Source organism: Heteronotia binoei, chromosome 8 (assembly GCF_032191835.1).
Source record: "Heteronotia binoei isolate CCM8104 ecotype False Entrance Well chromosome 8, APGP_CSIRO_Hbin_v1, whole genome shotgun sequence".
NCBI classification, from domain to species: Eukaryota; Metazoa; Chordata; class Lepidosauria; order Squamata; family Gekkonidae; genus Heteronotia; species Heteronotia binoei.
The window spans coordinates 129,976,438-129,992,336 of NC_083230.1; the positions used below are offsets into that span (position 1 = coordinate 129,976,438).

At 46.3% G+C, this 15,899-nt stretch overlaps 1 protein-coding gene across 2 annotated transcripts; it reads left to right on the top strand.

Moving 5' to 3' along the window:
- The first annotated feature begins 361 nt into the window (after positions 1–361).
- Positions 362–14,569, top strand: LOC132576680 (lithostathine-1-like). 2 transcript variants are annotated; one of them, XM_060246052.1, is made up of 6 exons: positions 362–441; positions 1,317–1,399; positions 2,738–2,832; positions 7,123–7,260; positions 12,556–12,670; positions 14,312–14,569. In XM_060246052.1, the coding sequence occupies exons 2-6, from the start codon at positions 1,333–1,335 to the stop codon at positions 14,377–14,379; spliced, it is 483 nt and encodes a 160-aa protein (XP_060102035.1). In that variant the 5' UTR covers positions 362–441; positions 1,317–1,332; the 3' UTR covers positions 14,380–14,569. The 2 variants fall into 2 exon arrangements, with proteins under 2 accessions (XP_060102035.1, XP_060102036.1); XM_060246053.1 differs by lacking the exon at positions 362–441 and having other exon boundaries at positions 1,333–1,384.
- The last annotated feature ends 1,330 nt before the right edge of the window (positions 14,570–15,899 follow it).

The window sequence follows — 15,899 nt, forward strand, 5'->3', positions numbered from 1 at the left end:
AGCTCCTTTGGTGGAACATTTCACAGCAAAGAAACATGCTCCTGAGTCTTTAAGATTTTGTGTTATTGAGAAATTCAACTCCAATGTATATAATAGAAATGACGTTACCAAATGGTTATTACAACGTGAGGCATTCTGGATTTTTAAATGTAATTCTCTCCAACCAAATGGTTTAAACAATGAAGGTGATTTGTCCTGTTTTATATGAGTGTTTGCAGCACCAGTGGACTTGATGCGGCTCCTTTAAATGAGTTGGTTAACTTTGAACACCTGGAAATGGGTTTATATCGCATGCATGTATAGTGGGTTTTAATGGTCGCTGGAGCACCACATTATAAACATCACTTACATTGCACTTGAAGGATTGATTTCCATTGTCAATTTTGTAAATTTTTTTGCATTAAGGTAAAATGGTTCATTTGAACATTTGAAATTATTTCTGTAAGTATTATTTGTATATTTAGTTTGTATTCTTCTTCACTCAGCCTGTGGAAGCTTCAGGGAAATGGAGGCAGAGAGGCGCCGCCTTCGTAGCTGTCTGCTACTGTTGGCTTTTTGTCTACAGCAGTTTGATTCGTGAAGAAGACTCTATCTTGCCAGTTCTTGGTTGAAACCATTTGAAGGAGTATCGGTCCCAAGAAAGACTGTGCATATTATAGAACTTCACCTATTTTGTCCTTTTCAAGGACCGTGCATATTGTATGACTTCATCTTATGTACAATTTATTGCTCTAAGTGTTTGTTTATGTTTCTGTTATAAACTTTAATGAGAATTTGTTGAGCATATTGGAGGCTGGTTTAGTCACAGAACCCTTAGGGGCTCCCTTGCTAGACATTAATCTGTGATTCTCTATTGATATTGTGATCCAGTATAAAGCAATCTCATGCGTTCATGTGCAATAATGGGGCTACATGGAGAAATCTGGCAGGAACAGCTTCTCTAGTCATTACAAAACCTCCACGGGAGGCCAGTTTGCAGCAGTCCCAAGAAAACAATATGCAAGATCCAGGCTTGCTTACGAAGAGTTTTTAATCCTTCAACAAGTTTACAGAACCAGCAGGCTAATTTCAATCCACTGGACCTTGAACACACCGTGAAGCCAGCCTAACCCCAAGCTGGGGTGTGTAGCTTAAACTAAACATCTTATATACTAATAGCTGGCTGCAATAATGCTGCCTTCCATGTCATGTATAAAGCCAGGTTTTTTCAGCTCAGTTCTGGCACCACAAGTGATGGCAGAGGCCATTTCAGTGGGTCGTCATCTGCGTCTCTCTCAGCTTCCCCTCCTTGAATCACCTGCCCTTGATCTCCACAGGACAGGAAGGAAGAAGATGGGGCTCCTCTCCTGTTTCAACCTGGCCTTCCTCGGCTTCCTGATCACTGGTCCATCCCCAAGAGGTGAGTTTCTGCAGATGATCTACTTACCTTACTGTGGACCTGTCTGCACATAACGTTTTGTGATAATTCCCAGAGATGTGAAAATGTGTCTATTGCAGAATCCATCCTTCCTATTTCAGGGAGAGTCCCATAAGCAAGTTTCTGTCATCCCTCACACACAGGAGAGTCACAGGGAATTCATCTGACATAGGGTTCATTTCTCATGGGTGCAGGCATTTAAAGAGGAACAGCTTCAAAAGGAACCCTCTAGATGAGGGGCTGGTTATGTATTTAAGTCCATGGGCACCTTTGGAATCCTGAAACAGGGTGGTGGGCGTAAACCAAAATGGCTGCCACAGGAGATGGAGCCAAGCCCAAAGAGAAGCAATATAAGATAACCATTGGAAGCAATAAAACTCTCATGAAAAGCATGTAAATATGTGTTTTTGGTGAAATAAAGCAAGAACAAAACTAAGGAAAACTGAACATTCTTGAAATTTTCCCCACAAAGTCTCTCAAAAGTCACCAAGAATGATAGCCTCTTCAAATAGGACTTAATGAAGACGTGGGTGAAGTCTTTAATTTCTTAGTGTCCCACTCATGATGGTACAGAGAGAATAAGGAGCTGCTTTTAAAAGGACTCCTCATGGTTTCAATAGTTAGTTCTTCATCAGCCTCTTTCTCCTGACGTTACATTGAGCCACAGCTGTATTCTTTACAACAGGGGTGGCCAACAGTAGCTCTCCAGATGTTTTTGCCTACAACTCCCATCAGTCCCAGCCAGCATGGCCAATGGCTGGGGCAGATGGGAGTTGTGGGCAAAAAATATCTGGAGAGCTACCGTTAGCCACCCCTGCTTTACAACATGGATCCACGCATGCTCCAATTTGCTGCTACCGACTCTATGGCCCATAGAGAAGGCTGATGTGTAAGGGAGAAGAGGGCAAATTTGAAAAATATAAGAAGAAAGAGGAGTGAGAGAGAATAAAAGAAATGCTGTAGTGGCAGCTGCCACTGGGGGAAAATGAAAAACATTATTTAAATCTGCAGAGCCAATCGACGCTTCAGTGGCCAATCAGAACCCACCTTCTTAAAACGGTGGGTGAGTGTCACAACAAGTATTAGTGGGCACAATGGGGAGTCCTGCTCTAGACCCAAACACTGAAAGGATTCTCTGGTTCTGGAAGACAAACTGCCTGACTACTCTGAAAAGGTGCCAGCTCCCTAGCACCAGAGGTCCCATCTCCTCCCATTTCTCCTCACATCCAGTCCCTTCCTCCAGATGCACAGGCATTTAACACCTTGCCCCTTCCTTCTTCTCTCTCCCCCCTCCATCCTCCCTTCTTTCCCCCTGAGCAGGTGTGGGAGCCATATCGTGTCCTTCAGGATGGCTGTTTTACCAAGGCAACTGCTATGCATTGTTCCAAGATAAATTGACCTGGGCTCAGGCAGAGGTAAGGGGTCCTTCTGGGCCACTCTCTCCAGATCCCGCTGAGGAAGGGAAGTCAGCATCCTGCCATGTTGGATCAGGCCAATAGCCCATCCAGTGCAACACTCTGTGTCACAAAAGAACAGAAGAGAAGCCATGTTGGATCAGGCCAATGGCTCCTCCAGTCCAACACTCTGTGTCACATAAGAACAGAAGAGAAGCCCTGTTGGATCAGGCCAATGGCCCATCCAGTCCAACACTCTGTGTCACATAAGAACATAAGAGAAGCCATGTTGCATCAGGCCAATAGCCCATCCAGTCCAACACTCTGTGTTACATAAAAACATAAGAGAAGCCATATTGGATCAGGCCAGTGGCCCATCCAGTCCAACACTCTGTGTTACATAAGAACATAAGAGAAGCCATGTTGGATCAGGCCAGTGGCCCATCCAGTCCAACACTCTGTGTTACATAAGAACATAAGAGAAGCCATGTTGGATCAGGCCAATAGCCCATCCAGTGCAACACTCTGTGTCACATAAGAACAGAAGAGAAGCCATGTTGGATCAGGCCAATGGCTCCTCCAGTCCAACACTCTGTGTCACATAAGAACAGAAGAGAAGCCATGTTGGATCAGGCCAATGGCTCCTCCAGTCCAACACTCTGTGTCACATAAGAACATAAGAGAAGCCATGCTGGATCAGGGCAGTGGCCCATCCAGTCCAACACTCTGTGTCATATAAGAACATAAGAGAAGCCATGTTGGATCAGGCCAGTGGCCCATCCAGTCCAACACTCTGTGTTACATAAGAACATAAGAGAAGCCATGTTGGATCAGGCCAGTGGCCCATCCAGTCCAACACTCTGTGTTACATAAGAACATAAGAGAAGCCATGTTGGATCAGGCCAGTGGCCCATCCAGTCCAACACTCTGTGTTACATAAGAACATAAGAGAAGCCATGTTGGATCAGGCCAGTGGCCCATCCAGTCCAACACTCTGTGTCACATAAGAACATAAGAGAAGCCATGTTGGATCAGGCCAATAGCCCATTCAGTCCAACACTCTGTGTCACATAAGAACATAAGAGAAGCCTTGTTGGATCAGGCCAGTGGCCCATCCAGTCCAACACTCTGTGTTACATAAGAACATTAGAGAAGCCATGTTGGATCAGGCCAATAGCCCATCCAGTCCAACGTGGCCAATATGTGTGTGTGTGTGTGTGTGTGTGTGTAGATAGATAGATAGATAGATAGATAGATAGATAGATAGATAGATAGATAGATAGATAGATAGATAGATAGATAGATAGATAGATAGATATAGATATAGATACATACACACACACATGCACATATATATATAATATACTGTGGCTAATGGCCACTGGTGGATCTCTGCTCCATATTTTTACATACATACATATACACGCATATATATACTGGTATGTATATATATATATATATATATATACACACACACACGCACATATATATATACACACACACACACACACACACTGTGGCTAATAGCCACTGATGGACCTCTGCTCCATATTTTTATCCAATCCCCTCTTGAAGCTGGCTATGCTTCTAGCTGCCACCACCTCCTGTGGCAGTGAATTCCATCAAGACACAAGTTAAAACAGAAAATCTTAAAACTGAGGAGCAGTAAAACGAGTCTTTCGGATGCTATAGCAGGCAACACAGAACTTGGCAAAAGCTTCGGAAATGAGCTGGTTTTCATCCGAAAGCATGGGATTAAGACATTCTGATTCCAGCAGCCCAGAATCTGCCCTTAATAGTATTTTTCGCTCCATAAGACGCACCTGACCATAAGACGCACCTAGTTTTTAGAGGCGTTTGTGTGAATTTAGAGGCATTTGTGTGAATTTTTTGCAGTATTCGCTCCTTAAGACGCACACACTTTCCCCTGCACTTTTTTTGGGGGGAAAAGTGAGTCTTATGGAGCAAAAAATACAGTAGGTTCTATATGTTTTCCATGGGCCTCTTTATACCAGGAACACCTTAGAATGATATGCTTCCCCTAAGCCACAGTGGCGAAGCCTTTGCGCAAAAGGGATCCCCTTGGACCTGCCCCCGAGAACTGCTGAGGGACGCGCCGTCCTTCTTTTTTTTTTAATAATAATTTTTTCCCTTTATTATAAACTCAAACAGTTTACAGAAAAACATCAACATTCCAAAATATGAAACAATGTAAACTCACCAGTAATGTGACACAAATTAAGACACAGTTAAATAATTAGCAAAACGGATTCTTAAAAAAGGAGACTATTTTTCCATTACAGATTTATGTTGAGGTATGTTAGCACATGACTGTACTTCATCAGTAATCTTATCTAGTGTAAAGTAATCCCAAACTTCGAGATACCAAGTGGGCAGCCTTATTGGTCTGAAGCAGTTGAACAAAGCAGGAGTCAAGTGGCACCTTTAAGACCAACCAATTTTTATTTAGAACGTCAGCTTTCGTGTGCTCTTAAGCACACTTCATCAGACGAGGAATCTAGCACAGTGAGCAAAGCCCTACAGAGCTGAGCAGAGCCATACAGAGCTGGTAGGCAGTGGCCCAGAATGCAACATGGTACAGATTTAAGAACCAATGACAGTGAAGTAAAATGATCTGGTAGGCAGGGGTTTAGAATAGTAAAATGGTACAATGGCAGAATAGTCAAATTAACAAATTGAGAAAACCTTTGATCTGAGTAGCAGGAGCATGTGAAAGCAACAAAACAGTAGTATGTCAAAATGTGAGATTGTCTGTCAATGACAATGGGAGATGGGTTCAATATATATAATGGGATAAGCAACCAAAGTCCCTGTTTGAGTGTGTCAATACAGCTAAAAGAGAAATACATTGGATAGTGATGTTCTTGTCCACCTAATTTACTGTTTAACATGTAAACATAATTCTAGTTTGCCATAGGAAAAAGGAACACAATAAAATATAGTGAAAATGGGTAAAGCAATGTCAAGAACGCGGGTTCAATAGGGTTGCCAAGTCCAATTCCAGAAATATCTGGGGACTTTGGAGGTGGAGCCAGGAGACTTTGGGGGTGGAGCCAGGAGACAGTGGGGTGGAGCTAGGAGCAAGGGTGTGACAAGCACAATTGAACTCCAAAGGGAGTTCTGTCCATCACAATTAAAGGGACCTCACAACTTTTTAAATGCCTTCCTTCCCTCCACCCTCCCCTTCTCTGATTTCACCTCAGAGGCGGAGCGGGCGATGCCGCTGCGCAGCTGCGATACTGCCGCCTCTTCTCCGCCTGAGCCCATCTCGGAGGATCAGCTACGGTGAAGCAGAGAAGAGGCGACAGCCGCGCAGCGGCATCGCCTGCTCCGAGATGGGGCTGCTCGCCACGCTCCTTGGCGCCGTTTCCCCCCCCCCCGCTTCCATTTTTTTGGGGAGCGGGGGAAGAGGCTGGAAATCCTGGGGTCCCCCGCCAGGGTGGGAGGGTTGGGAAGCCTAGGGTTCAATGACAAGGTTGCTACAAAGACTACGTTTATTGATAGACTGATACTTTGGCTCAAGCCATGGCTTGAGAAGAATGAAACCAATACATTGATACACAAGTTTTGAGATACACTTCAATGGGATTCCTACGGGGAGGGGAAGCAGGGGAGCGTTCACACATAGAATATCAAAACTACATACATTCCCAGGGCGTTATCAGGCACTCAGCCTTGCATTGCCCAGATGGCTCTTCCTCCCGCAGGAGGATTCATGGGAAGGTGCTGATTGCTTTGTTCCCTCTAATTAGCATTTGGTTCTATATGATCTTACGCAGGCCTGCTTTTTGTCAGACCATAAACCCATCAGTTATTGATCAGAATTAGCCATGCTTGACAAGCATTCGTAATGATATATGCAGCCAATTTGAGATACCAAGCCCATAGACTAGGGCAGGGGTGGCTAACGGTAGCTCTCCAGACGTTTTTTGCCTACAACTCCCATCAGCCCCAGCCAGCACCGCCGACGGCTGAAGCTGATGGGAGTTGTAGGCAAAAAACATCTGGAGAGCTACCGTTGGCCACCCCTCGACCAGGGGATTGCTCATCTTCCCATTCACAAGCATGAACCGCTTTAGCGGCAGTGAGTAAAGTCATTATGGGCTCTTCATCCTATTTCAAAGCAAATCCAGATTCCCAAAGATTCAAAAGAATCAAACTCGCTGTCATTCTTCTAAATAATTATCATAATACTGTGGACATCGCAGCCCTAGATGACCACAGAGCGCCCCCCCACACTCTCCTTCCTGCCCCTGAGGTAAAAAAGGCCTTTTCCGTCGCCACCCTCAGTACGACTGCCAGAGACAAGGCGGCAACAGCCACCTCACTTCCATCACCAGCCAAGCAGAGGGAGCCGTGGTGGCCAAACTCATCAAGGCCTCTCCACTAAATGTGAATGTCTGGATTGGACTCCATGACCCCGAGAAGGTGAGTGTCTCGCATTGGTTCTCTGGGTTTAGGAGTTTGGAGGGTGAAATCTGTGGCGTTCGACAATCCCTGGTGAGTCCCCAGCCCTCCCCAGGCTCCACCCCCACTCCAGGAATATCTCAGCCCAAAGTTGGCATCCCTCCATTAGGACTGTGGTTCTTGCCTTCAGAACAATGAACTGCTCTTTGGTCAACAGCCCAATTTAAAGGAAGAAGACATTGGATTTATATTCCGCCCTCCACTCAGAGTGGCTCGTAATCTCCTTCTGCCCCCACAACAAACACCCTGTGAGGTGGGTGGGGCTGAGAGGGCTCTCCCAGAAGCTGCCCATTCAAGGAAAACCTCTGCCAGAGCTATGGCTGACCCAAGGCCATTCCAGCAGCTGCAAGTGCAGGAGTGGGGAATCAAACCCGGTTCTCCCAGATAAAAAGACGGCAGATTTATACCCCACTCTTCTCTCTGAATCAGAGACTCAGAGCGGCTTACAATCTCCTTTATCTTCCTCCCCCACAACAAACACCCTGTGAGGTGGGTGGGGCTGAGAGGACTCTCACAGCAGCTGCCCTTTCAAGGACAACCTCTGCCAGAGCTCTGGCTGACCCAAGGCCATTCCAGCAGGTGCAAGTGGAGGAGTGGGGAATCAAACCCGGTTCTCCCAGATAAGAGTCCGCGCACTTCCCCACTACACCAAACTGGCTCTCCGAAGGACAAGTCTCTGGAAATAAATGGTCCTTTCCCCACCTAACCAAAACTCAGTTCAGTTTATTTATACGGCACCAAGCCGACCATAAAAGCCTAATAACTGAAACAAATTTGAACATTAAATGATAAAATTATCCATGGTTAGAATAAATAAAAATGAATAAAAGCATCAAGGGGAAATATGTTTAGCACGTGCTATACTATACTAAGGACATCTTAGAACAGGGCTCCTCAAACTATGGCCCACGGGCCAGATGCAGCCCTCTGAGGACATTTATGCGGCCCGCCGGGTTATGGCAAAATCAGACCGGAAGTGGCGTTCGACCTAAACTCGCGTTAGCAACGCACACTTCCGGCACTGGGCTGAGGCGGCGGAGACAGAGTGTGAGGCGATACCGAGGTGAGGTGAGTTCCCAGGCCGGGGTGTGTGGTGTGGGGAAGGGAAAGAGATGCAGAAGACAGAGAACTGACGTCCCGCGGCCTTGTACAGTAACGGCAGCCACCACAACAGTCCGGCCCTCCAACAGTCTGAGGGACAGTGAACTGGCCCCCTATTTAAAAAGTTTGAGGACCCCTGTCTTAGAAGCACATAGCACAGGGGTAGGGAACAGTGGCTCTCCAGATGTTTTTACCTACAACTCCCATCAGCCCCAGCCAACATGGCCAATGGCTGGGGCTGATGGGAGTTGTAGGCAAAAAACATCTGGAGAGCCACTGTTCCCTACCCCTGACATAGAATCATAGAGTTGGAAGGGACCTCCAGGGTCATCAACCCCCTGCACGATGCAGGAAGCTCACAAACAAAAAGGTAAAGGTAGTCCCCTGTGCAAGCACCAGTCGTTTTCGACTCTGGGGTGACGTTAAGAACATAAGAGAAGCCATGTTAGATCAGGCCAATGGCCATCCAGTCCAACATTCTATGTCACACAGCGGCCAAAAATACACACACACACACACACACTGTGGCTAATAGCCACTGATGGACCTCTGCTCCATATTTTTATCTAACCCCCTCTTGAAGGTGGCCATGCTTGTGGCCGCCACCACCTCCTGTGGCAGTGAATTCCACATGTTAATCACCCTTTGGGTGAAGAAGGACTTTCTTTTATCCGTTTTAACCTGTCTGCTCAGCAATTTCATCGAATGCCCACGAGTTCTTGTATTGTGAGAAAGGGAGAAAAGTACTTCTTTCTCTACTTTCTCCATCCCATGCATTATCTTGTAAACTTCTATCATGTCACCCCTCAGTCGACGTTTCCCCAAGCTAAAGAGCTGTAAGCGTTTCAACCTTTCTTCATAGGGAAGGTGTTCCAGCCCTTTAATCATTCTAGTTGCCCTTTTCTGAACTTTCTCCAATGCTATAATATCCTTTTTGAGGTGCGGCGACCAGAACTGCACACAGTACTCCAAATGAGACCGCACCATCGATTTATACAGGGGCATTATGATACTGGCTGATTTGTTTTCAATTCCCTTCCTAATAATTCCCAGCATGGCGTTGGCCTTTTTTATTGCAAACGCACACTGTCTTGACATTTTCAGTGAGTTATCTACCACGACCCCAAGATCTCTCTCTTGGTCAGTCTCTGCCAGTTCACACCCCATCAACTTGTATTTGTAGCTGGGATTCTTGGCCCCAATGTGCATTACTTTGCACTTGGCCACATTGAACCGCATCTGCCACGTTGACGCCCACTCACCCAGCCTCAACAGATCCCTTTGGAGTTCCTCACAATCCTCTCTGGTTCTCACCACCCTGAACAATTTAGTGTCATCCGCAAATTTGGCCACTTCACTGCTCACTCCCAACTCTAACTCATTTATGAACAAGTTAAAGAGCATGGGACCCAGTACCGAGCCCTGCGGCACCCCACTGCTTACCGTCCTCCACTGCGAAGACTGTCCATTTATACTCACTCTCTGCTTCCTATTACTCAGCCAGTTTTTGACACACAAGAAGACCTGTCCTTTTACTCCATGACTCTCAAGCTTTCTAAGGAGCCTTTGATGAGGAACTTTATCAAAAGCTTTCTGGAAGTCAAGGTAAACAACATTTATCAGGTCTCCTTTGTCCACATGTTTGTTCACCCCCTCAAAGAAATGTAACAGGTTAGTGAGGCAAGATCTTCCCCTACAGAACCCATGCTGAGTCTTCCTCAATAACCCGTGTTCATCAATGTGCCTACTCGTTCTGTCTTTGATAATGGTTTCTACCAACTTTCCCGGTATTGAAGTCAGACTGACTGGCCTGTAATTTCCCGGATCTCCTCTGGAACCCTTTTTAAAGATGGGGGTGACATTTGCTACCTTCCAGTCCTTAGGAACAGAGGCAGATTTCAATGAAAGATTACAGATTTTTGTTAGAAGATCCACAAGTTCAACTTTGAGTTCTTTCAGAACTCTCGGTTGTATGCCATCTGGACCCGGTGACTTATTAGTTTTTAATTTGTCTATTAGTTGTAGGACCTCCTCTTTTGTCACCTCAATCTGACTCAGGTCTTTCAACACCCCTTCCAATATTAGTGGTTCTGGAGCGGGCAAACACTTCTCATCTTCCACGGTGAAGACAGAGGCAAAAAATGCATTCAGCTTCTCAGCCATTTCCCCATCCTCCTTCAGCAATCCTTTTATCCCATGGTCATCCAAGGGCCCCACTGCTTCCCTGCCTGGTTTCCTACTTCTAATATATTTGAAGAAATTTTTATTGTTGGTCTTTATGTTTTTTGCAATATGCTCCTCATAGTCCCTTTTTGCCTGCCTGATCACAGTCTTGCATTTGATTTGCCACTGTCTGTGTTCCCTTTTATTAATCTCACTTGGACTGGTTTTCCACTGCTTAAAGGAGTCCTTCTTACCTTTTACAGCTTCCATTACTTTGTTTGTTAACCATGCTGGCCTCTTCTTATACTTGTTTGTGCCTTTCCTAACTTGTGGTATGTATTTTATCTGAGCTTCTAGGATTATAGTTTTAAATAGTCTCCAAGCTTCCCCAAGGGTTTTGACCGTATTTACCTTTCCTTTTAGTTTCCTCCTCACATGCCTCCTCATCTCAGAGAATTTACCCCTTTTAAAGTTAAATGAGGTTGTGGCGGTCTTTTTGGGCAACTCCCTATTTATACAAACGGTAAAATCAATAACATTATGGTCACTGTTCCCAAGCGGTGCAATCACTTTTACATCTCTCACCAAGTCTTGGGCATTACTTAGGACCAGATCCAGGATCGCCCCACCCCTGGTAGGTTCTGAGACCATCTGCTCCATAGCACAGTCATTGAGAGCATCAAGAAACTCAATCTCTTTCTCTCGACCAGAACACATATTGACCCAATCAATCTGCGGATAGTTAAAATCACCTATTACGACACAGTTTTTACGTTTAGCCGCTATCTTTAATCCTTCCATCATATTATAATCGTCATCTCTTTTTTGATTTGGTGGGCGATAACAAACTCCCATAGTTAAATTTCCTTTTGGGCCCTCTATTTCAACCCAAAGCATTTCTAAAAGGGAATCTAATTCTCTGACCTCAGTCTTACTGGACCGTATATCCTCTCTGACATACAGAACCACCCCACCTCCAACCCTTCCCTCCCTATCCTTCCGATATAGCTAATATCCAGGAATCACCGTGTCCCACTGATTCTCCTCATTCCACCAAGTTTCTGAAATTCCCACAATATCTATGTTTTCTCCCAACACTAAACATTCCAATTCACCAATTTTACTTTGGACACTTCTAGCATTTGCATACAAACATTTATAATTTCCCAGGCAAGCTAGGCCCGCCACCTCCCTCCTGCCGCCTCGAGACTCTGGCAGACAGTCCATACTGTTTGTCACCATCACAGTGGACAACTCTGATCCGTTACCCGGTAGAAAAATAGAAGCCAACCCTTCATCAATTTGAGATGAGTCCTCCTGAACCAGAGACATTCCATCTCCTGTCGGCTTTCCCCCAAATTTAGTTTAAAAACTGCTCTGCCACCTTTTTGATTTTAAGCGCCAGCAGCCTGGTTCCATCCGGAGACAAGTGGAGACCGTCTCTTTTGTACAGCTCCCGCTTGTTCCAGAAAGCATCCCAGTGCCTAACAAACTTAAACCCTTCCTGCTTACAACATCGTCTCATCCACACATTGAGACTTCTAATTTGCGCCTGTCTCTCCTGCCCTGCACGTGGAACAGGTAGCACTTCCGAGAAGACCACCTTGGAGGTCCTGGCCTTAAGTCTCCCACCTAGCAGCCTAAATTTCTCCTCCAGGACCTCACGACTGCATTTCCCCACATTGTTGGTGCCAACATGCACCATGACCACAGGCTCCTCCCCAGCACTGTCTATCAGCCTATCTACTACACGCGTAATGTCCGCTACCTTTGCACCAGGCAGGCAAGTCACCATACGGTCAAAACGCGGTTTTGCAATACGTTGCTCACAAATGCCTCCCCCCAAATTCACAGGATCTCCATCGCTGCCAGATGGCCATCTAGCTTCTGTTTAAATGGCTTCTATTTCTCGCAACTCACACTGGCAAAGGCTCTGAACAAATAGAATTTTCTCATACCTTCCTAACCAAATCATCTTTCTTGTCACTACAGAACGGACGCTGGAGCTGGTCCAATGGATCTCTGGTAAACTACAAGTCCTGGTTCACTGGAATGCCTGACAATTTTAGAAAACAGGAATACTGCACAGAGCTTTGGCGTCAGTCAGGTGAGCCCTCTCATTATGATGTGAGACATAGAATCATAGAATCATAGCGTTGAAAGGGATCTCCAGGGTCATCTAGTACAACTCCCTGCACAATGCAGGAAACCCACAAATACCTACCCCAAAGAGCTCTGGCTGACCCAAGGCCATTCCAGCAGCTGCAAGTGCAGGAGTGGGGAATCAAACCTGGTTCTCCCAGGTAAGAGAGCTATGGCTGACTCAAGGCCATTCCAGTAGCTGCAAGTGGAGAAGTAGAGAATCAAACTTGGTTCTCTCAGATAAGAGTCTGTACACTTAACCACTACACCAAACTGTCTCTCTGTAGGAGGAGACAATTGCGTTAACTTGTTGGATTACCCAGAGATGGAGATGTGCACAGACTGAGAGACAGGACAGAATTGCATCACATGCTGTATTGCTTTGGGAAGGGGCCGTGGCTCAGTGGAAAATCTTCACAATGCAATTGTCTCCTCCTACAGAGAGCCAGTTTGGTGTAATTGTTAAGTGTGCAGACTCTTATCTGGGAGAACTGGGTTTGATTCCCCACTCCTCCACTTGAAGCTACTGGAATGGCCTTAGGTCGGCCATAGCTCTTGGAGAGCTGTCCTTGAAAGAGCAGCTTCTGGGGAGCTCTCTCAGCCCCACCCACCTCACAGGGTGTCTGTTGTGGGGGGAAAAGATAAAAGAGATTGTAAGCCACTCTGAGACTCTGATTCAGAGAGAAGGGCGGGGTATATATCTACGGTCTTCTTCTTTTCATGAAAGTCACTTTCTTCTTGTTCCCTTTGAAATGCCTTGATTTACAAAGAGAGCTATGGCTGACCCAAGGCCATTCCAGCAGCTGCAAGTGGAGGAGTGGGGAATCAAACATGGTTCTCCCAGATAAGAGAGCATGGCTGACCCAAGGCCATTCCAGCAGCTGCAAGTGGAGGAGTGGGGAATCCAACCAAGTTCTCCCAGATAAGAGAGCTATGGCTGACCCAAGGCCATTCCAGCAGCTGCAAGTGGAGGAGTGGGGAATCTGACCCGGTTCTCCCAGATAAGAGAGCTATGGCTGACCCAAGGCCATTCCAGCAGCTGCAAGTGGAGGAGTGGGCAATCAAACCCGGTTCTCCCAGATAAGAGAGCTCTGGCTGACCCAAGGCCATTCCAGCATCTGCAAGCGGAGGAGTGGGGAATCAAACCTGGTTCTCCCTATAAGAGTCTACACACTTAACCACTTCACCAAACTAGGATCCAGAGGCTCATGTTCAGATCCTCGCTCTGCTCATTGGTGATGTTGGGCCAGGCACACACACTCAGCCTAACGTACCTCACAGGGTGGTTCTGAGGATAAAATAGAAGAGAGGAGACGGATGGCAGCCGCTTTGGGCCCCCATTGCAGAGAAAGGTTGGTTGGAAATGAAGTAAATAAATACATAATCTTGATAATAGAGAGCCCCTAATGTCCCCTAAGAAATGTTTCCCTAAATGAGTCCATATCCCATCTCTCTGAAGGGCAAGCTGGGTCAAATCTAAGATGGTTTTGAGGGAAGACGTCCATTTTGACACTCTAACTTCAGGACATGTTGCCCTCTGAAATTGCCAATATCCCCGGAGCACAGGAAGAAGCCTTCCACATCCTGTTTCCCTTTTCCATTTCAGGATACGTGGGTTGGAACGATGTGAACTGCAAACATGAGCGCCCCTACATCTGCAAGTATGAACTTTAGTGCCGGCGGTTGCTTCTCTTTCCATCCGGAAAGCTCTACGATGAGCCCGGAGAATCGTCAACAGAATGAGTCCTTCCTTCCAAGAACCCGGATCTTTCCCCCTACATGACAAAGTGCCCTATTTGTATGCCTGTGTGCTAATGTGATTAAGAACCTTGGCTGTACAACTGGATAAAAACAGTCAACTCCGTCTATGGCTGTTTGCATACTAAATACGAGCGGAATACCGTAGTTATTGTCCAATAGTATAGCCCAGGTGAACATCAAAAGTCCAGCTTGTTCCAGGGTTCCCAAAGATGGAGACCGTAGGCACCACCCTCCCTGTCAGCACATTTCCTTTAGCCCACCAAGTATCCCTGGAACGTAGGTGGGGCAAAGAAGAGCTTTCCCTGATCAGTGCTTTCGATTGGCTGTGCAGCTTTGGAAAAGCGTTGCTTTGTCAGCAGCTGCCACCGCAGCACAAAGACCTTCACTGTGGGACTGAAGGGAAGCCACGGCGGCAGCCATTTTGTGACTGACTCTGCCTCTCAGGGCAGCCATTCTGTGGCAGCCATTCAGAGTAATATTGGTGGGGGTGGGCTAGAACTTGAGGTACTAACTCAACAGCAGTTCTCTCATCCCCACCTACCTCACAGGGTATCTGTTGTAAGCAGGGTGGCCAGTCCAATTCAAGAAATATCTGAGGGCTTTGGAGGTGGAGCCAGGAGACTTTGGGGGGTGGAGCCAGGAGCAAGGTTGTGACAAGCATAATTGAACTCCAAAGCCAAGGGAGTTCTGGCCATCACATTTAAAGGGACAACCTTTTAAATGCCTTCCCTCCATTGGAAATAATGCAGGATAGGGGCACCTTCTTTGGGGGCTCATGGAATCAGACTCTTTGGTCCAATCATTTTGAACCTTGAAGAGTGTTTTGAGGAGAGGCACTGGATGCTATGCTGTAAGTTTGGTGCCACTACCTCAAAAAACAACCCCCCCCCCCAAGAGCCCCAGATACCCATGGATTGATTATCCCTTGTACCCTATGGGAATTGGTCTCCATAGTGTATAATGGAGTGCCCAGCTAGGGTTGCCAAGTCCAATTCAAGAAATATCTGGGGACTTTGGGGGTGGAGCCAGGAGAAAGGTTGTTACAAGCACAATTGAAGCATGGCCACCTTCAAGAGGGGTTCTTGAAGGTGGCCATGCTTGTAGCTGCCACCACCTCCTGTGGCAGTGAATTCCACAGGTTAATCACCCTTTGGGTAAAGAAGTACTTCCTTTTATCCGTTTTAACCTGTCTGCTCAGCAATTTCATCGAATGCCCACGAGTTCTTGCATTGTAAGCAAGGGAGAAAAGTACCTCTTTCTCTACTTTCTCCATCCCATGCATTTGTTGATGCGCCTGTGCTTAGTGAGGGTGGTCTTTAGTGACGCACAGAATGAAGGCTTGCACACAGTAGTGTTAAAACCACTATATACAATTTATTTACACCTCCACTCTCCAATCCGACAGAATGCTCCGCTGCACCTCCACCACACAT